The 26,652-nt window shown below is 34.0% G+C and overlaps 1 protein-coding gene across 3 annotated transcripts in view; it reads left to right on the forward strand.

The window, feature by feature from the left end:
• LOC129243874 (protein spinster) overlaps positions 1–26,652 on the forward strand; it is a 64,100-nt gene that overhangs the window by 17,064 nt on the left and 20,384 nt on the right. For all 3 annotated transcript variants that reach the window (XR_008582352.1, XR_008582351.1, XM_054881279.1), the window contains exon 2: positions 22,092–22,449. Coding sequence is in view for 1 of the 3 variants with exons in the window: in XM_054881279.1 (XP_054737254.1) it covers positions 22,092–22,449 (358 nt within the window). In the remaining 2 variants the exon portion in view is untranslated. The remainder of the gene's footprint in view (positions 1–22,091; positions 22,450–26,652) is intronic.

Consider the following 26,652-nt stretch of genomic DNA (forward strand, 5'->3'; position numbering starts at 1 on the left):
ACAGCTATCAATCAATTGAGAAATTATTTTATATAAATAGATAAGCAAAATGACTAATAAATGCGTCTGATTTACTTTTCATAGTTTTTTTTATTCATTTATTATTCCACTTGGGAACATAGGGCTTCAACAAAGCATTTAAATCTTATTCTATTAACCGCTGTTCTCTTTACGACATCCCACGTTTGGTTAACTGTTTCTAGTTCAGGAAGGTTAGAACGCCTCCAAGTATTTTTTGGACGACCGGGTCGTCTGTGTTCTTGTGGGTTCCATTCCAATGCTGCTCTGCTAATGCTTTCCCTGTCCTTTCTGAGAGTGTACCCGAACCGTTGCGTTGCGATCTGCCACAAGTCCGTATTTCGGATAGTGTTCGGCCAAAAAACTTTACATATTATTCAAAGGCATTTATTTGTGAAGCTTTGTAGTTTCTGCGTAATTCTTTTTATGTTACTTTATTTCATTTTTTAAATTCATTTTTACTAATTTCGTTTATTTTTATTTCATTTCATTATTATTTTTTTTATGTAACTTCTTATTGCTTCTGTAATTAATTCAATTTATGGCGATTTCATTCGGATTCTGCGTTCGATTCTTAAAATTCCAAAATGCCACACGAAGGCAAAGGAGACAATTTCCTACCTTAAGAAGTTTTGTTGTTGTTGTTTAGCAACATAAACATGCCCCATACATGTACGGGGAGTGACAGCCCTTGTACGGATATAAATCCGGGTCGTTTCAGTAACGTAGAACCTACTGTCGTGGGAACGTTTTGTCAGGGGACTTGGTTGCTCTGAGAATCAGCTGATTACTTAAAAAATTAGCATTAAGAAATGTGTCTGTCAAACAAAAATAGATAGATACATACAGTGGCGGTATTTTGCTGTATTTTCTTAGTAGGCAAAAAGACGTGTCTTTTTACAGGGTTGAGTGCATCATTGAACAGTTTGTACACAGTGGAAGTGCACAATTTTTTCGTGGAAACGAAAACACCATTAGTGCTTTAAAAAAATGCCTTGCTACCTGTAGTACATCTCATGAAAAGCCTCTCTATAAAACTTTTTCCATACTAACCCTCCTTATACCGCTAAAATGAAGACAAGAATGACTTCCACGTTAGCATTCACTTAATTAATAATAATAAACCCAGTAGGGTCTTTATGCTATAACTCGATTCTCCGAAGCATAAATCAGACCCTATCCTTAGATTGAAAGTGCATTGGAAGCCTATTTGTCAAAGAGAGTTTGTTGGGAGCAAATACCAAATTCAGCTCTACCTCTCATTTTTGAAACCCATGTGAAGATTGGAATCACTTTATCGCTTAGTTATCAGATTCCCAATTACTTCTGACAGCGAAATGAACCTCGAAGTTGTCACATTCACAGATCAGATTTCCGTGATCTGATAGTCACAGCTTCTTTGCTTTGCCACTATTTTGTTTAAAGTGGTGGTAGTCCGTGGTAAAAGTTAAATATTTTGACTTATGACAGTAGATCTGTCAATATCTACCACCTTTTCTTTACTTTTATTTTTTTTACGTAGCTTTGAATATTTACAATACATATGGAACATTCTTTTACTAAACGAACACCTTTCATACATGTTTATTTTATTAAGTTACTTTCGCTGATTAAATAATTTATTTTTTTGTTTTATTTTATATTTAATTGAGTTATTATTTATTTAAATTTAATTTTGTTTTTTTCTAAATCATCACTTCAATTTTTTTTAATTATATATTTTATATTTCATTGAAATTTTTTTTAATTTAGCTAAATTAGTTAATTTATTTTTTAATTGAATTTGTTTTTTTTTATTTTACTTTATCTTATTTTATTATATTTTGTAATGCTGAGCACGGAATGGAGCGGATGTAAAATATGGAATATCTGAATATCAACAGTTAAACTTAACTCAAAATGGAAAACGAAAATACCATCTAATTAAACCTAGAGGATAGAGTACGTCAGAACGTATACTAAACATAAAATTCTTCTAACTACATAATTTCGTTTCATTTATATACATACCAGTTAAAGGGTTTATCTTGTTCACTCTGGTTACTACAAGCGACGAGCAATTTCCTCTTCCACATTTCCTTCTTGAAATGTTTGCTACTTTGAACAAAATTTCTTGACCTTGGGACTCTATTTTTTATATGTACTACTGCAAATACATACCTACAAACGTATTCAATTTCCCACTGAGCATAGTAATTTGTGCGCACTTTGTACTATAAAATTTATGGAAACAAAAAACGCAAAATGTGCCAAAAATAAAAAATCTCTGTTGTTAAAAAAAAAAAATTGCAAACAAAATTTTTTTGTTACTTTTTCTTCTACTAACAATTTCAAGCACCTAAATTGTGCTCGCACTGGCTTCAACTTTTCTTTCTTCATATCATTAATTTTGGCAATCGTCCAGTATTTTTGTATCTGTTAAAAAAGCAACTTTCGAAAATGTAAAAGATATAAATTGCGAAAAAAATAAAATAAAAAAGTGAGCACAACGCATTTAAATTATTGCACTTTTCTGCATTATTCGTTTTGATATTTTCTACTTATATGCCATAGATAAATGCCCTGTAGGGAAATTCACTAGTAAAGAAATTCATATTTCAGTACACATTCCTCTTTCCTATACCACATCTATGTAAATAACTCTTAATTTTTACACGATGACTTAGTAAATACTTCCCATTCGCATTCATTCATGACTCTTTCGATAGCTCAGACCTGATGCTCAATTCGACAGTAGTGTTCCAATGAGCTCTGCATAACTTTTAGAATAGTTGCCAACCAGTATTCAAGTCCACAAACGCTGTCCACTTTGACACTGCCACACTGTTGATTGATTAGAAAAATAGTCCACTAGTGCTGATCAGAAACTTCATCCACTAGTTCTTGCTTTCTTTCCTGCATAGTGTATATACGAGTAAATGTAGTTAATGCTTTTTACTGTTATTGCTAAATTGAAATTTGCTGTAGGAGTCGCGCCCCCACAAATATTTTAATCATTGGCTTTAGGTGAAAGAGCAGCGGAGGAGAAATGAATTAATTCTGTCATTCCTGTGTGGGTGCAGCAGACCTAGAAACCACAAAAGATTTGCGCTTGATTGCTAATGATTCTTTATGGGAATTCTTTGCATACATTTGTGTGTATGAAAATGCATGTCTACAGAAATTCCTTTTAAGTGCATGCATTAAATTTGATTTACGTATGCAAGCATGCATTGATGTTATATTTCATCAATATTCGATTGGAAGAGCATCGCTTGTGCGCTTATTTTTAATTTATTTTTTGTTTTAACATATCACTGCTTTGTAACTTGTAGTTGCAGTCTTTTCCAAAAAGTAAAATGCATGACTTCGATTTACCATTTTTCACAGGTGCTAACTATTTTCTTTCACCACTTTTCGCCCATTCACTATGGTATTTCATAAATTCAGCGCACACTTCCATACATACACAGATGCCATATAGTACCTATACTATTTAGTTACTTTTAAATTCGGTCAGTTAAAAAATGCCTAGCAAAATTGTGACCAATATTGTTGTTTTCTTTTCAACGTTTACTATTGTGGCGAGACCCATTCATACATTCATATATAAATATGTACGTCCATAGAAATATACATACATTCAAAGCTTACGAAAGTACTCGCATTGGGTAAACGAACTTTCTCTTTTTCCGCCTTTCTATGCATTTAATTTTTTTCTTTCTTTTTTTTAGTAAATAAATAGTTTGTGTTTTCATTGTTACTCTGTTGTTGGTTTTTATTGACATTCAGTGTGTGATAGTGCTGCAAATAATTTATTGCATTGTACTAAAAGTGCAGCCTTATTGCAAATACAAATTTTGATTAAAAATTGACTTGTTTGTATGCGATCATGGAAACGAATTAAGTTTTGTAGATATGATGTGAGAGCTGCCTCTTTTTGCATGCTTCAAGTAGAGAAATATTTCTTTCCAGTGAAGGAAAATCCTGTCTATTTAAAGTATGCAGAGGCTTAGAAACCATTCAAGTGAAAGGACCATTTTTCCCACAAAGTCAAGCAAAATAGTAGGCCCCTCAAACTCTATATCGCAGTTGTAAGGCATAATTACATAGCCCTGTACCATCAATTAGACAACACTATGAGGCCATTAAATTCAAAGTCTACAACTATCTTAGGCAGCCATTCAAAATTAAATATTGACCTAGCTAGTTGTCCCTTTTTACACCTTCCCAAAGGAGTAGAATGTAGACATTATTTAAACACATTATGTTCAGAAAAAACGCTAACAAGGACCCTTTTTGGGTAACCAGCACATTTGACAAAAAGGGATCAGTTTGGTGTCCTTTTCCGTTGCTTTTTAACTTCTATATCTCGAAGCTTCCTGAACCACCAAAGACAGTTTTCTTGATTTGACATGGATGGTTTCAGACTTTCTCGCTTCTTTACTGTAAAGAACCTCCAACTTCTCCCCACTTAATCCATGGTGGGCCTATTCGCCATTTGGACGAAGGATATCAAGGTCAATGACACATCAAAATAGACTGTCTTTAACCCAAAGTTACTGGGCGTTACGTGCGATATTTGGCTCTCCTTCTCGGCGAATGCAACCGTAATTGCCACTGAAGTCCAAAACTGTAGCAAGACGGCAGGTTCTGAATTATACAGCACCCATCTGATCGCCTGTAACTAGTGATACGCGGACGAAGCTTCAGATATGTGATACGTGGACGAAGCTTCAAACCTGCCCAAATGCTGCCAGCAGGACAGTCACGGGATGTTTCTTGATGTTCCTTATACAACATCTACACAACGGGGAACCATTCGTGCAGGCGCTTCCGAGAGGCTGAGTCACCTCCCTGGCACGTCAAGAGGCATCTGTGATGCGAACCAGAACTTAACATGACATTCACTATATGCAGACAGGCCATCAACTTCATTCTTCGGGAGCCCCTTATCAAGCACCCTGCAATGCATCAACGTTATATATCACAGTTACGTTCAGAATATTGTAGCAGATTAAGCTCATACCTATCCAAAATCGACCCCGATATACTCAACATGGGTCCGGCATGTGAAACTACCCCGCACGATATTAGTCACCTATACTCGCGTCCCATGAAACCCACTGATCTGACACCCCTCTCCCTTTGGGGACCTGGTGGGTCGAAACAGAAAGTTACTTAACCCCGCGGAGTTTGTTAAACTGCTACAACAGCAAGAACCGCTATTAGAAAAATTTCTTTTTTATCAATTAGTCTTTCGTGCTCGGAGTTAGTCTCAGAAAAACACATTCGGCTACGGCGGCCGCCTTTTACGATACCAGCACATATAGCAATTTTGAAGTTTCCTGCGTTTTTTTTTTAAGTTCGTCGACCTTAATACTAATATTTGCATATGTCCATATTTAATATTTGCGAAATCTCATCCTAGAGGTAAAATTTCCGGTCTTATCACATTCTCAGATAACTTATCAGCAATTTGCCGGAACGAAATTTACCACGCAATTGTTCTGTTGATTTTTGACAATTTGAATTTGTTTCTTTAATTTTCTTTAACATACATATGGATATGTGTATGTTTATATGGATATGTCTATGTTTTAATGAGCTGTGGATTTTCTAACTGTACTCATTTTAAAGTCTAATTCAACTTTTTGCTAACTCAAACATGGCAAAAACATTACTCTATGCTAATTGAAGGCTGCTTAAGTTCATGCTGGAACAATTCGTAATTATTTGCTTGTTTGCTTTAGGGTTTTTTCCACTTGTGAATTAAATTTTCGGCACAAAAAAATCATTCAATTAATGAATGGTGGAATATTTCGGCTCCGAAATTAATTGAGTATATATTGAGAGAGATAGAGTCTCGCCAATTCATGTTTTATGCACCGGCAGGTAAAATAAAAATACAACAATTAAAATGACAAATAATTGCAACAAAAAGCATTCGAATTCATGCGTAGCTATAATGCGATTTGCCCATTGATGCCCCTGTCAATGATATGCAAATAAATATGCGATTAACTCTTTGTGAATGACTAACACAGCCAACTACCGAAATTTTCTTTCAGATTCATAGACAGATTTTAACAGTTGGAAAGTTCGAAAGCTTTCCAAGTAGCCACAAATTCATGCATTTGTGTACACCTGCGTACATAATAAAAGCAGTGCAACATATTGCAAAGTTTTGACTATTTATTTATATTTTATTTAAATTTTTTGTGTTTTTGTAGTTGAAAATAGTTGATACTAAAACAAAACCAAATAACACAAAGTTTCAAACTTTGTACAAAATTTAAAAAAATTCAAAAAAATCTGATCTAAATTTTTTTTTAATATTTTTGGTTTTGTAGCAGTTATGAAATAATATTGCGCCAGTTTGAAATAGTTTAAAATAGCTTAAATTCACGTTGATTTTTGATAATTTTTTTTTTTGTTGGCAGTGCTATGCATTTTCTTCCTATGGAGAAAATGCCCAACACTGTCAGCCAGAAAAAAATGTTAAAAATCAAACTTGCACTTTCTTACACCAAAATTCAATGCGCTCTAAATCTGCATACTTGGATTCTTTCTAAAAATTTGAAATTTTGATCACAATTCGTTGATTTTTTTTTAATTTAAAGATTTTAAACTTTGTGCTGTTGTTATAGCAGCATAAGCATTCCCCTTACATGTACTGGGAATTCTGCTGAAGTGACGATCCTTCGCCGGATATAAATCCGGGTCGTACCGGTTACGTGGGAAAGTGGGAAACTAACACAAAGTATGGTATTTGTTGTAATATGAACTATATTTTTATAAAAAAAATAAATTATGAAACGAATATATATATATTATTATGTATATAAATTATTAATATAGTAATTATAAAATTGCTATTATTATGAACACTGTTGTATACGTACATACATATGTGTTTGTTGTGCACTTTACCTTTGCGAATTAGCAATTTTATTTGCGATAAATCTCAAGTGCATATACTCTATACTTTGTTTACATATTTGTAAAATTTTCCTTGCACTGGAAATGAATTAATGTGTTTTTGCAGCTGTAAGTATTTGCTTTAGTTTAAAGGCCTTCAAGCAGCTGCATATTCTCTAGCTGGATTTTTTGCATTCTACTTATTATCTGTCTATATGATGAGCACAAACACGCTACGCCACGGCTTAATTAAACTACAGAATAGTTAGAGAAATTTTCAAACAAGATTTCCACCGAGAACTTACCTGCAGACCTTATCCTCTACTTATAGTTCGTATAATTATGGCTTTAGCTGCGCATGGAAATACTTTGTAAGACATTTTGATGCTTGTAAGAAACTAGATTAATATTTCCAGTAAAAATTGTAAACAATGTACATTACATCAACTTTGCAGCTTTGATATTTTTTTGGACATTCACATTCTTAACGTATTTATTTGTTCTAACTACTATTAATTCATACCCCTATTATTTTTTCTCAGATACACCCCGTTGCAAAGTTATAAACACACCACTATTATTATTTTTGAATAAAAATATAGTTCATACTACAACAAGAACCTCATAATGCAATGTTTCAAACTACGCAGTTTTTTTTTATTTCATCAAAACTTTCATCTTTTTAACCGGAATTTCTAGAATGCAGTTTTATAATATGTTACGACTGTTATGTTATGCCTGATTGAATATTTCATTAAAATAAGTTTTCAAATATTGTAATTGTTAATTAGCAGAAGCAATAAATAATAGAGTCAATGGAACAAAAAAGAAAAAGGTTTTATAGCCCAATGAATTGTAGTAAAGGGTTTTCCAATAAGAGGTGTTATTTTAATAAAAGATCAATGGTTTCGTTGCTTGTGTGACAAGTAGCGCCGTTTTGTTGAAAATAAACGTTGTCCAGATCAATACCATCAAATTCCGGAGATAAACAATCGTTAATCATCTCTCGATAGCGCAGTCCATTCACCGTAACTCTTGCTGCTGCTTCATTTTCGAAAAAGTAAAGTCCAATGACTCCGCCGGACCATAAACCGCACTAAACAGCCACACGTTGTGGATAGAGAGGCTTTTCAACAATAACTCTTGGATTTTCTGAGCCCCAGATCTGACAATTTCGCTTGTTGACGACACCACCGAGGCCTCATCACTCAAGACGATTTTTCAATGGAATTCCGGATCTTTTTCATGCATTTCAACGACCCAATCAGCAAAGACACGACGTTGTTGATGATCGGCCGGCTTGAGTTCTTGTGTTAACTGGATTATAAAGTCCTTAAGACCCAAATCTTTATGCAAAATACGGTGTAATGACGTTTGTGGAATGCCTAATTCCAAATAACCACGAGGAATGGAGAAACCTGGATTTTCTTCAACATTTTCTGCTACAACAGCAAAATTTTCGGCTGTTCTTGAGCGACGTGCACGGGTTTTATTCTTCACATCACTAACTTGCCCCAATAGCTTGAATTTTTTCGCCAATTTCTGTATTGCGGTCCGACAAGGTGCTTCACGATGACCTAAAAATGTTCGAATTTTACGAACCGTCTCTGCTAAATTTTCACCATTTTTATAGTGAATCTTAATAATTTCAATGCGTTGTTTAAGCGCGTATCGTTTTTTATTAATAGCGTACTTGTCAAATATCAAGAAATGACAGCTTCTACCTAAAAAGCGGGCTATTCAAAATAACACCTGTTATTGGAAAACCCTATATAACAAAGTGGAAATTTCACGTGACTACGAAATTCCATTGATTTAAGAAAATTTTTTTCACTAAGGTGTCTCGCCTTTTCTTCCATACAAAGTAGATGCTAAAATTTATTTAGATGGAAGAAAGGGCCTAGTACCATCAAAATATGATACTCTTAACATTTATCGAATTTCGCATTTCCTCTGGCCAAAGCACTACAAATTCAATAAACGTTGAATCTGTATATATGAACATATAAATATGTAGGACTATTCAAACAAATTTACGATTCCTCTTGAGCTTATTCACCATTTCGGGTATGCAGTTTGTTTTTAAGAAAACACGCTCCAAATTCTCTGATAAACACTTTTTTGAAAGAAAAATCGCGTAGTTAAGTAGTGACTCCAATTAAAGCTTTGTTTGGATTCTTTAGCCAATTAATAAAGTAAGCCTTCCTGACATAACAATATGTGAAGGTGACCTCCGACTTGTCCATTTTTAACCTTGTTCCATAAAATCAGCAAATATAATATTTTATTGACACTATGCAAATTTTAAAGTTATTTTAAATTCCCTCGCCTTTGGTTTTTATTGCATGTGCTGCAGCACTCTAAACTTCGCTTATGCCTGCCTCTTCAGTTTATCAATATGGAAGTATAAGTACATATTTTATTTATATTTCACTAAAAACAATTACAATCATATGAACCAAACTAATTGAGATTGTTTTCTTTAGTGCAACTAAAGGGTATTTCAAAAGACGCGCCTAGATATTGTTTTAAAATAAATCAAGTAAAAACTCAGATTCTCTCAGGTTTCCATATTTTATTGAAAATACGGGTCTCAACAATTATATGTGAAAAATTACAAAATTTAAATGCCCAACATAAACACATCTACAGGTGAAGTAACATCCGCAAAACGATCGAATTGTTGAGAACGTCGAGATATCGATGCTGAAGGTGGGTCAGCAACACTTTGCGCTACAACAGCAGCAATATTCTCAATAGAAGGTCCAGTTTTTATTCTACCACTTTCTTTTCTATCATCGGCAGAAGGAGTTTCTTGAAATTTTTTCACCAACCTTTGAATTTTCGACCCATTCGAACGATTATTTCCACCAAAAAAAGCATGAACTTTGCGATATGTTGTGCTTAAAGAGCGACCATTTTCATAATAAGTTTCAATCATTTTAACACGTTTTCTATGGTGTAAAATTGTACATACATCTGTCTATTTGACAAATGTCAAAGATGACATAAAACAAATTCCGTCTTGCAATTATACACTACTGACATCTAGGCGTCACATCTGCAAGACCCTTTACATACATAAATTCAACAGCTGTATTAAACATTACATTCCAACTCCATTATTTGTTCACATAAATTTACTGAACAACCTGATTTGGAATTTAAGTGGCAGAACAATTATTTGCACTGTATTTTTAATGAGGTGAATGTGTGACTCATTTACATACATACAAATATAATATTATATTGGATGCAAATTGATCGTGAATATTTAACATTACGCTTTCATCACGTCTTTAATTATTATCAACAAGAGGTAGGTAATATGCCTCTACTTTCAGAAAAACCTATGCAAAACTTATTCTCTGCTGGCGTAAAAACTAAAACGTATAATTAAGATAATTTTTTACGTTTATCAAACTGTGCAAAGAAAACCTTAACTATGGAGAAAATTAAGTTCCGTAGTGTGCTTCAGTTCCACACAAAGCAAAAACAAAAAAGACCAATAAATAGCTTTGGAAGAGACATCAGAGACTTTTGTCCAAGGAAAATAAAGATTTATATAATATGTGGCATAAGATATTCAAACGAAGTAGTGAGTCAATTGAAGTCGATCAGCGTTCAGGTCAGCCGATTGTGATGGCGTCCTCAGATTTTGTTGAAAAACTCGAGAGACTTGTAACGGAAGAATAAAAAACTAAACGCAAAAAAAGGTAGAATACCTTCTGCCAACGTTTAAAAAATCTTTCTCGACCATCTTGGTATGCTTAAGGTCAGCACAAGATGCATGTCCAGAATACTTAAAGGGGCGCGAGTTTTTGAGTCTGCGTAGTGAGAACAGGGTTGAATTTAAGAAAGAAATAAGAAACTTGAGATGAAATTCACGTGTTTCATTATGAAATCTGACTCAAAGCAAGTGTATGCGGTGGCCTTAAAAGGTGTGGACCCACTGAATGAAATTCAAGGTCTTCTAATCGGCGCGAAAGATGATAGCTACTATTTCTTGAGATTCGGAAGTATTAATATTGGCAATTAAATACAAAAATGGGCAATATTACGAGCGACTACTAAGGTACACTTTAATAAAAACCAAATGATACCGTTAATGAAAAAAGAAGAGGGAAATGGATTAGACAATGCGCAAGTGCCTAAGACTCACTTTGCCATGTTCGCCTAAAAAGTGTGGCTTTGACTAACATTAAAATTATAAAAAAAAAGATTGGGGAAAAGGGTAAGAGAAAAAGTGAAGGAAAAGGATTTACTGACTATTTAGCTGCCTAAATGAAGTTGACTATTTTGAAGGCATAAGCAAAACTTTTGTTTTGATAATAATAAATATACTCGTATACAGATATGAAAGATCTCTAGTAGGCGTAACTTTTTAACTACCATTGTGAATAGCAACTGTAGCTGGTATTTTCATCGCAACAATTTCGTTTTCCGGCAGATTTTCATCAGTTTTTTTTTTATTTAACCTTTAAATTTTTTACAATATAAATTCCTTTAGTAATTTCATTTTCAAACCACTTTATCTTTTTACAATATTCGGATTATTTTTCCTGCTAATTTTTTTTTTATTAATTAATTATAATTATTTATAAAAATAGCAAACATTTTATAAATTAAAGTTCTAAACTCTGTGCAAAATTCACAGAAATTATTATCAAAACTTTCAACTTTTTAATAAGAATATTTAAAAAAAACGTCTGGGTACGCCGTTTTATAGTGAAAAGGTTAAAGAGATATATCAGAAACGAAAAATAATTGCATATCTAAATTCACACTCCTTTCGCTTCATTCCGCGAACTTTTTGACCAATCCTCGTACAAGAAAAGTGACTTCAAGCGAAAATCTGAACTGTTATATTATATTTAATTAGAATGTCGTAGGCGGTATGCATTAATTACTAATTACGGCTGACAGATATTCCCTTCATTAATATAATCGCATATCAATCAAATTATTAGATTTATATACTTGAATTTCTGAGCAATTATTTTTATACAAACATATATGTATGCATGTCATTACCTAATTTCTGTTATCAAAATGATACAGAAAGTTGTTCACTCATCAGACATCAGTCATAAATTAATAGGGTTCATTTCAACAACAACAACAACTACAACAAGTCATAAATTTAACTTACAAAATATCACATCACATTTTCTGGTTATCGCTAACAATCCCCGTGCCAACTTAGACATGTGATGTTTAGCCTTCACATATTTATAGGTATATATATACATATATGTATATACATATATACATATGTATATGTATATAATTGGCGCGTACACCCTTTCTGTATGTTTGGCCGAGCTCATCCTCCTATATGTGATGTGCGTCTTGATGTTGTTTCATGACAGAAATACTCGGGGGCCTACCATTGCCCGCCGGGAGGTAACCGCTATTAGAAAAAACTTTTTTTTGCAATTTGGTGTTTCACGGAAACTCGAACCAACGTTCTCCGAATTCCGTATGGTAGTCACACACCAACCCATTCTGCTACGGCGGCCGCCTCACATATTTATATAGATGAGTATTATTATCAATACGACCGCACATCCACGTCATTCCATTTTAAAGTACTCTATGATTATATGCAGTCTACATATGTACATTTGCTACAATACTTGTATGGAAAAGCTGTGTTAGCGGCAAAAAGTGTTGCATTTCAGCAGCACCTATTACAGGTGCCTTAAAGCGGCGCCCGCATTACCGCCTCCTTCCTGTATTTGACTGCGATTTGACTTACCTACAGCACGAGTATACGCGCGCCCTACGAGTCATAGCTTGCATGTCATTGACCGAAATCTTTTCATTTCTTTCCTGTGTTTCTATGGCACACCTCTGCTATGTAATTTGTGCTTTTTCAGTGCAAAATTTTCTCAAGTTTCCACTTGGAGTATTTCACTATGCCCACTAATGAATTCTACAAGACCCAATGAATAAACTAATAAACACTTGTACGCGTAAACCTTCATTTATACCACATAAAACTGGGTTTTTTTTTTCTTTATAATTTTTGCTATACTCTGTGATATTTAGATTTTATTGGCGATTATATAACTTTATTATTTTTTTTTATTCTTCTTTTTGATTGACGCAATACTCGTCTATCGATTCGTTTTTTCCTCGTAGTAACCTAATCGACGCCAATTATGGCCGGTTTTTACTACGTTTTTTCATGATAGTTTAGCTATGCTTTCTAGTTCAATTATTACAACACAATTTTGGAGTCTCAAACTCAGCTTAAAAATTCACCACAGTTAAATTAGCGCTGAAAAACTGAAAACTTTTAGAAACACAAAGTATGATTCAACAGACCAAGACCACCTGCTCTTTTTAACAGAGAAAATGTCTTCCACCATCCACAGGGGGTACTGCATGGAATGCTCTCAGGGCTGGGGCCAGCGATGACCCTGGAACTTAATCGCTGCAACATGTCGTATGTTCCTGTGAAACTCACATAGTTCATAATTTCTATGTCTGCGATGTTCACCGTTATTTATTCAAAAAACTCGAATGCTACGTCGTAGATCAAAGAAATGTATTAGGTGCGCAACTAAGTTCTCGCTGTTTTTTTTTTTTTTTTTTTGATGAAAATAAAACTTTATTCTGAAAAAATGGTTACAAGTGAATCATTGGTTTGGCAACGTGAGGCCGAGCGTTGTCATCCTGTAGAATCACTTTTCCATGCCTCTCCGCGTATTGCGGCCGCTTTTCGCGCAGTGCTCAGCTCAATTGCATCAATTGAAGTCAATACCGATCCCCAGTGTTGGTTTCGCTTGGTTTTAACAGTTCATAATAAATAACAGCAACTTGGTCCCACCAAATATCATACATAACATCACCTTCGCAGCGTGAATATTCGTCCGAGGCGACGACGTAGAAGCATGGCCGGGCAGTCTCCATGACTTTATTTTCTTTGGATTGCTGTAATGAATCCATTTTTCATCACCCGTCACGATAATAAAATAAATAAATAATTGGCGCGTACACTTCTGTTAGGTGCTTGGCCGAGCTCCTCCTCCTATTTGTGGTGTGCGTTTTGATGTTGTTCCACAAATGGAGGGACCTACAGTTTCAAGCCGACTCCGAACATAAGCAAACTATTAAGGAAGTTATTTCCAAATACAAAAAATCAAATCAACAAAAACAAATTTCAAAACAAAAACACCCGTCACGATGCGATGAAGAAAACCCTTCCATTTTTGCCTCTGGAGCAGTTGTTCACAGGTGAAAAAACGACGTTCAACATCCCTTGGTTTTAACTCATAAGGAACGCGAGTGCCTTGTTTCTGAATCATTCCCAAAGCATACAATCGCTTGGAAATGGATTGGCGGGTAACTCCTAATACTGAAGCAAGCACTTCTTGCGTTTGACACGGGTCCTCATTGAGCAATGCCTCCAATTCAACGTTTTCGAAGGTTTTTGGCCTTCCCTCACGCGGACGATCGTCAACATTAAATTCACCGTCTTTGAAGCGACGGAACCAACCTCGGCACGTTGTTTCCGCCGTTTTTTTTTTCGAATGAAAGAGGAAAATCAACACTTCTCGAAAATGACGATTATTCGGCACAAAATCAGACACAAAACCAAATGATACCAAAACAAAATCATTAATGTGTCGAAACAGTTTGTTTACCATAGGTCTAAGCTTGGTTTATGACGTTTAGGTTATGTTAGAATCGACTAGCACACACTGCTGGCGGCATCTATGTATTGACAAACATCGGGAACTTAGTTGCGCACCTAATAATATCACATTTTCTCATTTCTACGTATAGCAAATATTGTGAGTTGTACCATTTTATCAGGGTCAAATTATTTAGCGTTGGTTATAAGCACTAATTGATTTAAATAAAAAAGTATTTAACTTGAAAGTGAATAATTATAAAAATGCTAAAAAGAATATCTCAAGTTTGTTAACATCAATGCAAAATATGTTCAGAGATCTTATTTTATTTCAATGTCGTGATTGTTGCTAATGAAATAAACTGAAATGTATGATTAAATCTTCTATCACTTTGTTCCTAGTCTTGTATTCGTAGATAAAAAGTTGTGTACTTTTACTGTTGTATTCAAATATTATTTTCTAAAGCCCTGCTATAAACTGCACATGAACATGAAATATTTGATTTTTTAGTTAGAAAACGTGAAATAATTGTTGTAGTTAAATGTATACTTCGCCACTACTGAGACAAATAGGTGGTGTGTGGGGAGCATATCCATAAAAATCCCAAAATATTTATTCATTTAAATTTATTATTCGCCCTCAAAGTAAAGTTTTTCCGAATTATAGGTCACGTTAGAATTATAGGTACAGTGGTAATTTGAGGTTTAGAAAGAAAATGTACTTACCTGGAGCTATATCCGGCGAATCTGGTTGTTTGATGACATTTTTTGAGTAAATTTTTTTACAACATGACAACCATGTGAGATTGTGAAAAAAATTCGCTCTCTCAAACGCCACATAACACCCAAATAATATTATTTATTTACTATCTGGCTTTATTTTCCTTTTAACTTTGACTATTCTTTTAAACTGGCTTTTCGGAAACCAATTCCTGGTAGTTTTTAGACAAAATGTACATTTATAAATAAAGGGTCTTACAAAAGACACATCTAAATGTTGTTTCACTATTTTTATTCAAAATATGGTTCTTACCAATTATATGTGAAAAATTGCATCATTTAAATTCCCACCATGAGCACGTCTACAGGTAAAATCTGCCAAACAGTCGATTTATGAATGCCAAGGTTGTTCAGCAACACTTTGCTCTACATCAGCAATATTTCAACAGAACGTTCAGTTTTTGTTCTGCCACTTCTTTTTCTATCCTCGACAGAACCAGTTTTTTGAAATTTTTTCAAGAACCTTTGAATTGTCGACTCATACGGACGATTATTTCCACCAAAAACATCACGAATTTTGCGTTACGTTGTTCTTAAAGATCATACTAATTTTTAATAATATCAACGCGTTTTCTATCTTGAAACATTTGAGCAACTATCCACTTCACAAATGTCAAAGATGATATAAAAAAGGTACCGTCTGAGAATTATTCACTACTGACAGCTAGGCGTCACTTTTGAAATACCCTTTATAATCATGCATAAAAGTGAGTTGTGCGCTATTTTCATCCAGAAATTTTCCTAAATATTTCAAGGACACTGCCTATGTTGTGGTTAACAACACTCGCGTGGAGAAGGTGTGTCAGTGATTAGCAGCGAATTCAGTCATGCACTTGTCTCAAGTTTCAGCAGTGATTATGGGCCACAAGACCGGTAACAAATCAAGTTAAGTACATACATATGTATCTATGTATGTATGTATGAGTATGTAAGTGTACGCTTAATTATATATATATATATATATATGTAAGTGCAACCATCAGTGTATATATGTGTGTGCACTTAGTTCTCACCGGCGTTCACTCAAGCCGGTACCGGCTTTGCGAACAAGTTCTGTTTGTCCGATTACCGTGCTATTTCCTTTTATTGGTTAGCACATTTTCTGCCTCTCTTTGGTACTGGATTTTAGTAGTTTTTTTATTACTTTGGCGGACTATTGTCTAGACTTCTTGATTTTTCTGTTTGTCTGTTATTTACTCATTTCTTACCCTAAATGTCATGATTGTTTTGTGTGTTGCACCCAGCCACAAATATTGTTGTATTAGTTTTATTTTTGATCTGCTACTATTTGACTTTCTTATGTATAACTTGTATCATAATGAATTAAACGCTCATTCTAATTTCACCTTTCCCATATTATTAGTTCAGTAGCAAGACTATCATCAGCCAGCGAATGAGCCAAGCCTTCACATTGCCCGCCGAGCAGCAAACAAATGTTTTGCTGTTTGGTTTTCTTTTTATTTCTTTTATTTTTGGCTTTAAGAATGTCATTCCTAACAACACCACCGCAAATATGACTTACCATAATTTTTCCAATATCAATATCGCAATCTTCCCGTCCGTGCTTGCGTGTTGCCACTGCATACCAATTGTGTATATGCATGTATGTATGTAGGTCTATATGTAGATACCACGAAGAAGCGCAGACTTACCAATATCGGCCCCCATTTCGTTTTTACCTAGTAGTTATTTCACATTTGCGCGGTTGGCATTTTTGCTGTTTACAACTCACGCTATTCGCTTGCTTGCTTGCCCACGTAAAAAGACGCCGTTCGGCCGTCAGCATCGTTTGTCGTTACGTCACTTATTCATTGCTGGCTAAAACCGGCGAGCGCTGATTGGTTGAAAAAATCGTACGATAAATTTCTCATAAAAAGACCCAGATAGCAACGAAAAATAATTAAAAGCAATAAAAAAATACAAAAAAAGTAAAAACGCTACAAAATATACTATATGTAGATAGCACAGCAAAAGCCGCACAGCATGAAACCGAACGCTTAAGTCGAAAAATATGAAAACAACAATAGGGGGTAAGTTGCGGGGACGTGCACTCGCTTTGGACGTGTTGGATTTATTTGGTGAGTGAGTGTGTGTTGATGGCCATGTAGAGTTGAAGGCGTTTGTCAAGAGTGGGGTGGCGGGAAACGGTGTTGGCAGTGATCTGACTCGGCACTTACACTCACCAATTTACTCGTATGCCGTATGACGGGCGTGTAGTTTAGCCACCCAGAGAATCTAGCAGAAGTACGCTGCTCAATATTTGTTCAATGCTTGTATGTACATATATATGCACATACATAGGTATTCCTTGAAATTTTTGCTATTTTTCCATACACAAACTTGTTGCGCTTTCTGATGCCAGCCCAGTGCTCTCAACCATGTGCGCTACAATTTCGTTGACTCTCCTAGTCACTTTTGAAGGCGTTTGTTTTTATACCGTTTTACTACTTTCCTACATTCCACATCTCACTTGTTGGAATGATTTTTGTTGCCGTGTTTTCGGGTATAAACAAATGATACATACATTTTAAAGCAAGAGCGTACCTGTGATCATTCAAATGTATGTTGACTGCCGCGTGTGTTTGGCAAGCACACCCGCCTGTAATCCCAATTGACAAAATTATCGGTATGTGACGTTTCTTCGCGTGCGCTCTAATGTATTTTTTTTTTTTTTTTTTTTTTTTTTTTTTTTTTTTTTTTTTTTTTTTTTTTTTTTTTTTTTTTTTTTTTGAAATTCATGCCAAATAATTCGTTGCTCTGCGATTTGGTTTAGACTATAAAGAGTGGGCGCCGCTGGCGCTTCTAGCTTTGCCAACATGTTCCGCGTTATTATTCATGTGATCTACTGCTGTGAAGTTAGAGCTGACGCATTGATAAGTGGTGCTTTTAGCACTCAATTGTAATTCAGCTTATTATTTTCAGACACACCGCTTTACCGTTTCTGGCAACAGCAATATATTTCATATTCACTTTCACGTGGGATGCGAGTAAGTCCAGGCGAAAGATGTGTAATGCTTGTAACTATGTAAAATGCCATAAAATATGAATAATATAAAAACACATTTTTAATTTAAATTTCTAGTATCGAATGTGTCTTTTTTTGTAATGAATAATATTGCCCGAAAACTTCTTACCATAAGTGCAAAATAGCGTTTCATATTTTTTACTAAGAATTTTGAAAACTTTGCATGGTATTCATTTTGTTAACTCATTCATACGCTGATGGTGCAGAACTATTATCAAACAAATTAAAATTATTTTACTTAACATTCCCCATGGTGAACTCAAAGGCAGTTGAAAAGACCCCAATTATAAAAGTGATGAAATTTCGCACTCCAACGCTTCATACCATGCATAAGACAGCTAGCAGAATTCATGAGAATAGGGTAACAGCGTTGCATTGGTTCCAATTTGATTTGATTGAGCTTTATTGTACTCAAGAGAAAGGCGCCTGCATCGTTAAAAAGATGGAAGGAAGGCCTTGCAGTCAAGACTTTGCATACAAGAGAAAATCAACTATGTAATGGGTTCTTCTAAAAAAGTTGGGAGGGAAGTTCTAGTGTTCAAACGTCCCTTGGTTGTTATCGTAAGTTTATTTTCAATCTCAAATACAATTTCTTAAATTCTAATAAAAGAAATAATTTTATAAACATAGTATCGACGTTATACACGCCAAGATCGCTTTGTTCTAATTGCTTATTCAATATGTTTTATCATGTGTTTCTTTTTTCTTTAGGTGCATATTTTCTTATTTATTCGTTACATGTAAAACTGAGCAAATAAATGGGGGTTTTCTTAAGTTTATTTCTTATTAATTTTTTCATATCTGTATTTGTTATTTTGTAGAATATTTTTATTAGAATTAAGTTGCAAATAAATGCTAAGTTTTATTGTATTTGGTGGCGTATTATTGTTTTTAAAAAATCCTAAACTTGGAATTCCTAAGCATTTACTTTGTTTTGCACGGCACTTTACAAAGAGCAAAACTTGTGTCTTATTACTTGTACATCTGTGGTCACTAACTACGATAGCAACACAATATTTTGCACAGATTTTTCTATTTATTTATTTTTCACTTTTTTATCTTTTATTTATTTTTTTATTTAAATTTATTTCTTTACAAAAATATAGTTAACAAAATTTAGAAAAATTCAACAAATTTTCGTCAAAATTTCAAGTTTTTTAACCATTTCTTCCATATAACGAATGCTCGAAATTTTCTTTATGGACGAAAGGAAACAAAAAATTGTCAAAAATCACCGTGATTTTGATCTACTTCAAATCTTCATATTATTATACCAAAATTAAATGAGCTATTAAACTGCATACTCGAAATTTCTCTTAAGATTCTAATTAAAAAATTTGCAGTTTTACTGAAAATTTGTTGAACTTTTTAAAATTTTATTCAAAGTTCGAAACTGAGTTGTAATGTTTTTGTTATAGTCAAAACTATCGCGCTCCTATTGTTGTGTCACTCACGTATTTCATATATTTCAAAACTTACTTACTTAACCCAAGTCAAGTGGCAAGTTTATACATAGTCCTACCACCAAAATATTTTTATATATGTAATTATTTACTCGAAAAAAATGTAATTTAATGGATTGAATATATTTTTAAATGCTTTTATGCATGAAGTTGTGCAGCATACCCAGGCTCAATGACACCTCTAAAGTTTAATCAATAAACCAATCAACATCGTTTATTTTTAGTAGTCGTATTAGTATGCAGTAAGTTTTTGCTTCTTTTTTTATTTTGTTAAAGTGAACGTGAAGATGTTTAAACTGGTTTATGTGAACCATATTTTGAGTAGGTGAGCATGGCGAAATGCGTTTGAGTAGCCAAAGATTCATAGCTTATTTCCACTGCAAACAAAAATGGTGAAAATGAATTGGATTTGTGTTTTTAAGTGTAGAGGAAATTTGAATGTGAGCAAATCATGAGGATGATGACTAAATGCTATTGTGGTTAAGTGTATATTGAAAAAAGTAAATAATTATCTAACTAAAAAGTAATGTATACATATTTACCAAATCAATTTGAATTTGTGAAGCTTTAGCACATTAGTTATATAAATACTTTTTGCACTACCTTCGGTATTTCATTGAACGCAATTAAATCATTTGCTATTACTCGTACAGGAGAAGAGTAAACACCCGTGTCAGCACATCTCTTATCTGTTTCTAAAAGCTACAGTCATACAATTAGTTTGATTGTAATTAAGTCAAGTGATGGAATGTGCTAATTAAACATGATCTCCTTGTGATCATTGTGTGGGTAATGTTAGACGCTAAAATTAACGCTTGCATTAGCGTTCGACTCACGATAAACGACATTCATGAATTTACCGGTTGAGTGCAACCACGCTTCAACGTTGCTGCACAAAAAAACTTAAAGAAAAGAGTTCCTAACCAATTTTCGGATAAAAATTAAGTCCTGCTTTTAGAAAAAAAAAAAACAAAATAAGTATATAAAAAATATATATAAGCATAAAAAATTTAAGTAATGATTTTAAGTGAAATTTACGCCAAAAGTCAAATGGCAGCCGCCATAGCCTTGCCACTTTAAATGTTAGACTGCGAGACTAGGGCTCAACTGCTGAACATGGAGACTAAAAATATGTAGCCCATGAGAATGCCGGTAAGCATTTTCAGTTTGTCCTTTGACAGGGTTATAACTTGCCTGAATCTCTTTTGATTATACCCGCCAGTAGCCCCCATAATTTGGTGCCAGCTTACGTCTCGTTAACTTAAATCTTTCACTTCTAAGCTCCTCCTCGATGATGTTCCATATTTTCCCTTTTGTGATGGCAAGGAAGGACTCAAGTCTTATTAGTAACAATCGCTAGTTCCCAGGTATACCTTTTATATCTTGGGGCCTATATAAGCCGAATGCGATTGTGCATTCCTAGTAAATTCAGTTTCTCGATGCACTCAAGGCGTATTGAGGATTCAACCTCAAGGGATGACAACGCTTTGAGTGCCCCTTGACCGTCGCTCAGAATGGCAATTCGCTCAATCAGGAGGTTACCACCCACAGTCGGTTCTACGTAACCGGAACGAACCGGACTTGTATCCGGCGAAGGACTGTCACTTCAGCAGCATTCCTCGTATATGCATGGGAAATGTTTACAACAACATACTAAGTTGATCTCTCCAGATAGATAGATAGCTTTCGATGGAAATTGTTGGGAAAAACCTCCCATCGGCACATACGGCTTTAGTTTGGGGTAATATAATCTAGCGATTTTACATTCAGGTGTCTCTGAGCGATTTATATGCCAGTTTACGTAAGCTACGCCAATTTCACATAACTTGTGAATTAATTTGTATTTAGTTTTTCAAACAAGTAGCAACTCTCTCCAAGAATATTTTCGAAATTAATCTTAAACTTCTTTCTGTTGACACCCGTATTATGAGTTATTTGTTTTAAGTTTAATTAAATACTTCTTAAATAGGTGGCAACTCTCATTAAAAATATATTTTATCACAATTCAGGTTATAAACAATTCATTTGTTCAATTTTATCGGAATCCGTCTAGCCGTTTCGGCGTGAAAAGGTAACAAACATATTCACAAGCTTTCACATTTATAAATTACTTAGTAGGGACTAGTTTGCAGGCATATAGGCAAATATGAACGTATAATGATACAATATTATGTACATACTTTTCCACCGATGAAAATTTCTAAATTTAGTTAATTATTTTTTAATTTTTATTAAAAGCATTTCCCCCTTTTACTTTCAGGTGTTTTAACGGATATACAAGATGACTTTAATATCGGTGACGATGATGGCGGTCTCCTACAAACCGCCTTTGTGCTCTCCTATATGATTTGTGCTCCAGTATTCGGCTATCTCGGTGATCGTTATTCGCGTCGTTGGATTATGGCCACCGGTGTACTGCTATGGTCCACAACAACGTTGCTCGGCTCGTTTATGGGTAGCTTCGGTAGCTTCATTACATTCCGTGCATTGGTGGGCATTGGTGAAGCTTCTTATAGTACTATAGCGCCTACAATTATATCGGACTTATTCGTACATGATTTACGTTCGAAAATGCTGGCGTTATTCTATTTTGCGATACCTGTGGGTTCAGGATTCGGGTAAGTTCACTTGCAGAAAAATGATATTCGAGCATTCGGAGTATTTAGACTCAACAGCAACTTTTACTGCATTTTTTGTATTTGCTTATGGATTTTACACCAAACAAAATGGCAAAACTTATTCTTAAAAAGAATTACAATACTGAGAAACCCCAGTCTAGATTACTCTACAGCATTTCGTTAGAATTTAAAATATATGTATAAAAAGATTTAAACTGAATTCAACTGTAAATGACTTTCTAACGCAATTTTTTTAATTAATTATTATATTTAGTTACATACCAGAGTACTTTTTGTAGTTTAATAGATTTCGCTGAAACCTTATTCTCTTAAAAGAATCACTCAATTTTAATACTATTTAATTCAATTATTTTTATTTTTAATGATAATATACAAACATGACTTTCTTTAATCCTCTATTTTTCCAAAAATAGATAACGTACATAAAATTATTCTATTAAAATCCGGGTGCTCTTCTCACATTGCAGCTGTACATTCGTAAATATTTTCAAATTGCAAATTGTTGATAAGAAATTTATTATTGGCTTGAAAAATTAGAATCAAAACCCGCCTTTTATATGTAGCTGCATACATACCAAACATATGTGCGCGTATGTGTTGTAATGTTGAGTCATTCACCTCTAAGCTGACATTCCAATTTAAAATGTAAATTCGTTCATCGCGTGATTTCAGCAAGATTGTGCAAAAATAATAATTCTGCTTATTGTTTATTATTATAAAGGTCTTCCGATCAAGTGACAGATCGCGTGCTTTCACATGCATTCCCATGGCCATGCGAGAGACAAGAAAAAAAGACAGGTCGAAAGGGCGTTGCCTGTTGTCAATTGAATAAAATTTTTGGAATTTTTTATTAAGGAAAAATGTTCAATCAATTATAGAACTACCAGCACAATGTCTTTAAAGAGTTCACAATTTATTTCACGTATTACATTTCTTTGTTCAACCGCTTTGCTACGGGGGTCGCTCAAAAGTCTGTAAATTTTGTATTTATTTGTACAAGTGTTTTTTTTTTAAGATATTTTTTCCAAAGACAAAACTCATTTGATTAGGTTTTTCATTTACTATGTTTTGATATTTACAAATTATGAAAATTTATTTCCATGTTCAGTACTCAGTAAAAATTGTGTTTCGTCCAGTTTTTGCACAACTTGGTGACTATTTACGACACAATTGAAAATTTTCTGACACTTTTGATCCCTTTTACACTCTCTGGTGATTGCGTAGAGTGTGACTGAAGAAAAAAAATAGCCGTCCAGTCCTCCAGTGTTACTTACGTAACTACAGGATTCAATTTATCGAAGCCAGCACACTAATTGGGCGCTCGATTCACTGCGTCTGCGTTACCAGCTTGTCCAACTCAAAAGTGAAAGAAAACAAAAATACCCGGATTGAAATGGAATTTTAAGAGTAATATGGCGCGAAGTTATTTTAGAAGAGGTATGAATGCGAACTGAGAGAATGTTTTAAAATAGCATAGGAGATAGTTGTTTAAGAGCAAAAAATTTTAAACAAACCTATAAAATGACGCCAGCTCCACAACTGGTTCTGTCAAATTCACTAAGCACCGAGTAGTGGTACTATGATTTGCACAAACATCGGTATTTTCTTAATTGTGCGTTCTAGCTAGGCACCACAAAACTTTGTTCAGTGATAAGCAAGACTGTTGCATTTGGAGCGACAATAATCCGCAGATAGCTCATTAATTAGCGATTAATACCGAAAATTGCAGCCAGTCTAGAGCGGTGCCCAAAAAAGGTTGTTGTTGTCGTTACAGCGTGAACATTCACAGTCCAGGGCCGGATATAAATCCAGGTCGTACCTGTAACGAAGAACCTAGTGTCTTTGGAACGGCCTAACATTTTTTGAACAGAGTCTTGAATGCCTCTGGCTTCTTACATATGCCTCCCGAAAGAATTGTTCAGTGTTAATAATATCTCCAGAAACTTCTTTATTTTTTGGTCGCCAACCTTACCCACCATTCGTGATATGTTCTAAAAAGTAGTAAAAAAATAGTGCTGAAACTATCTACATACATATCTATTAAAAAATCTCATTTCCCAGACTCTTGCCTGTTTTACTTGAATTTATAATGCTACACTTCAAAAGAACACCCTTTACCTAATTACACCCCGCGACAAAACGATAGCACACTTACATTTTGATTATTATTACTATTATATTTTTATTTTTTTTATTTTTTAATTGTTAAATATTTTTGTGTAAAAGTGTAACTCATTGTCTGATAAGAATCTATACGGTTTTTCAAATTTCTTGTACAAATTAGAAAAATTCCTCAAACTTTTCATAGCGATTATACGTTCGACCCAAATTGGGGGACATCAGAATTCGTTTTAGAGGTATGGTTCCTTCGGCAAAGTTTCTTATTTTGATCCCTAGAATATGATTTTCACAGAGCAATGGGCGATTTTTTTGCCTCCCCACAAATCGACCCGGCCTAGTACATACATATATTTTTTATCACCTATCATTTAGAACTTCTTTTCTTGATACAATCATCTAAATTCCACGCGTACAAAAGGTCAATTAGTGGCAGGAATTTTATTATTGACTTTGTCAATTCAAATTTAAATCAATTACAAAATTTTCGTTCACATCAAATTTGTTTGTGCAGATAAAAATACTATTACTTCTGCGTATTGGTTGCATTTGGCAAATAAAGAAATTCATAAATTATCATTATTAAATTTTTCGAAATGACCCTCCCATCCTATCACGCCAATACAAATGCACAATGCGTAATTTATGAGTTACATACACATACAATACTTATATACATACACATGTATATAAGTACATTTGCACTCAACTCGTAGAAATTCCAGAGCTTCTCTTATTACACCTACAAGTTAGCGGTATATAAAGGGGGCAAAATGCATTTTACGTTTTTGTTAATATACAATGCCAACCTCTTACGTAAATGATATTTAATTAAAGACTGCATGTTTGTGCGCCCTTAAATAAGTAAATATTCATTTAATTAACTGTAATTTGTAATTGATTGATTTCTTTATTTAATACTTACGGGTATATTGTACATTTATAATACAATATGCAGTAAAGAACTGTTTAGCTATGCGCGCAACACATACAAATTTACGTATTCTTGTATATGTATGTGTCTGTATAGCAGTCATATAGAAATGCTTATTTGATATGATAATTTTGCTGTTACTTATTTTTAAGTAATCTACTCGGTATTGATTTATCTGTTATTGTTGCAACAACCTTCTTTGACACTGCTGAGGTCTGATAGAAGTCTGATTTTTCGCTTGTATGGAACCAAAGAAGAATAGGTGTGAGATCAGTTGTTTAGGGCGTTCAAATATCTTAAATAGATATTTTGACTATGTTGCCCTCTGTTCTGAAAAAGTAGGAGTCTAAGTTCCTTGCTGTTCTCATGAATCAAGTCGAGTCCTGTGGTGATTGGTTTCGGATAACGTCAATCACGGAAGATAGTGTCTGTCTACCATGCCTAGCAAACCTTTATTAGTATTGTGTTAAGCGCCTTTGAAAAAACAGTTTATTTGACCTAAGCATTATTTAGTTTAAATCAATAAAACCTAAACGTTCATAAAACTATTTCATATTTGTAATAAATCTTTATTAGGATGATTTAATGGATTGCATTAGAAATTCAGTAATTTAATAGACGACAGGTAAAAAGTACTAAGTCGATTTGTTCCGTCTGTAAGATGTGCTATAGATGATGCGTAAAATGCATAAGATGCGTATTTTTTCATACTTGTCCCAACCGGCAACCATAACGAACCGTTGTTTTCATCGAGATTCGAGATAGATATTTGCTACTTGATTCTCTATTGGATTTCAAAGCTGACTTTTTTTATTGCTGGTTTCCAAGAAAATGAAGTCTACTGCTGAAAAAATTTTGTAAAAAGAATAAATAATATTCAGATTTATACAATATGAAAAATTTTCATTTATTAAAATGAAATTAATTTTTTAAATTTATGTGAATCCCGCTATGCAACTTTCAGAGGAAAAAAAAATCCGGAGATGTTTTTCAAAAACGACAAAACAAAATTTTCTCCAAAACTTTTGAACAAATTTTTTTTTTTAAAGTACACTTTATCCTAAAAAATAAATTATTTTTTTTTGAAAAAGTAGGTTTTGTCCTAAAAAAAAACAAACAAACAAATTATT

Source organism: Anastrepha obliqua, chromosome 4 (genome assembly GCF_027943255.1).
Source record: "Anastrepha obliqua isolate idAnaObli1 chromosome 4, idAnaObli1_1.0, whole genome shotgun sequence".
Taxonomy (NCBI): Eukaryota; Metazoa; Arthropoda; class Insecta; order Diptera; family Tephritidae; genus Anastrepha; species Anastrepha obliqua.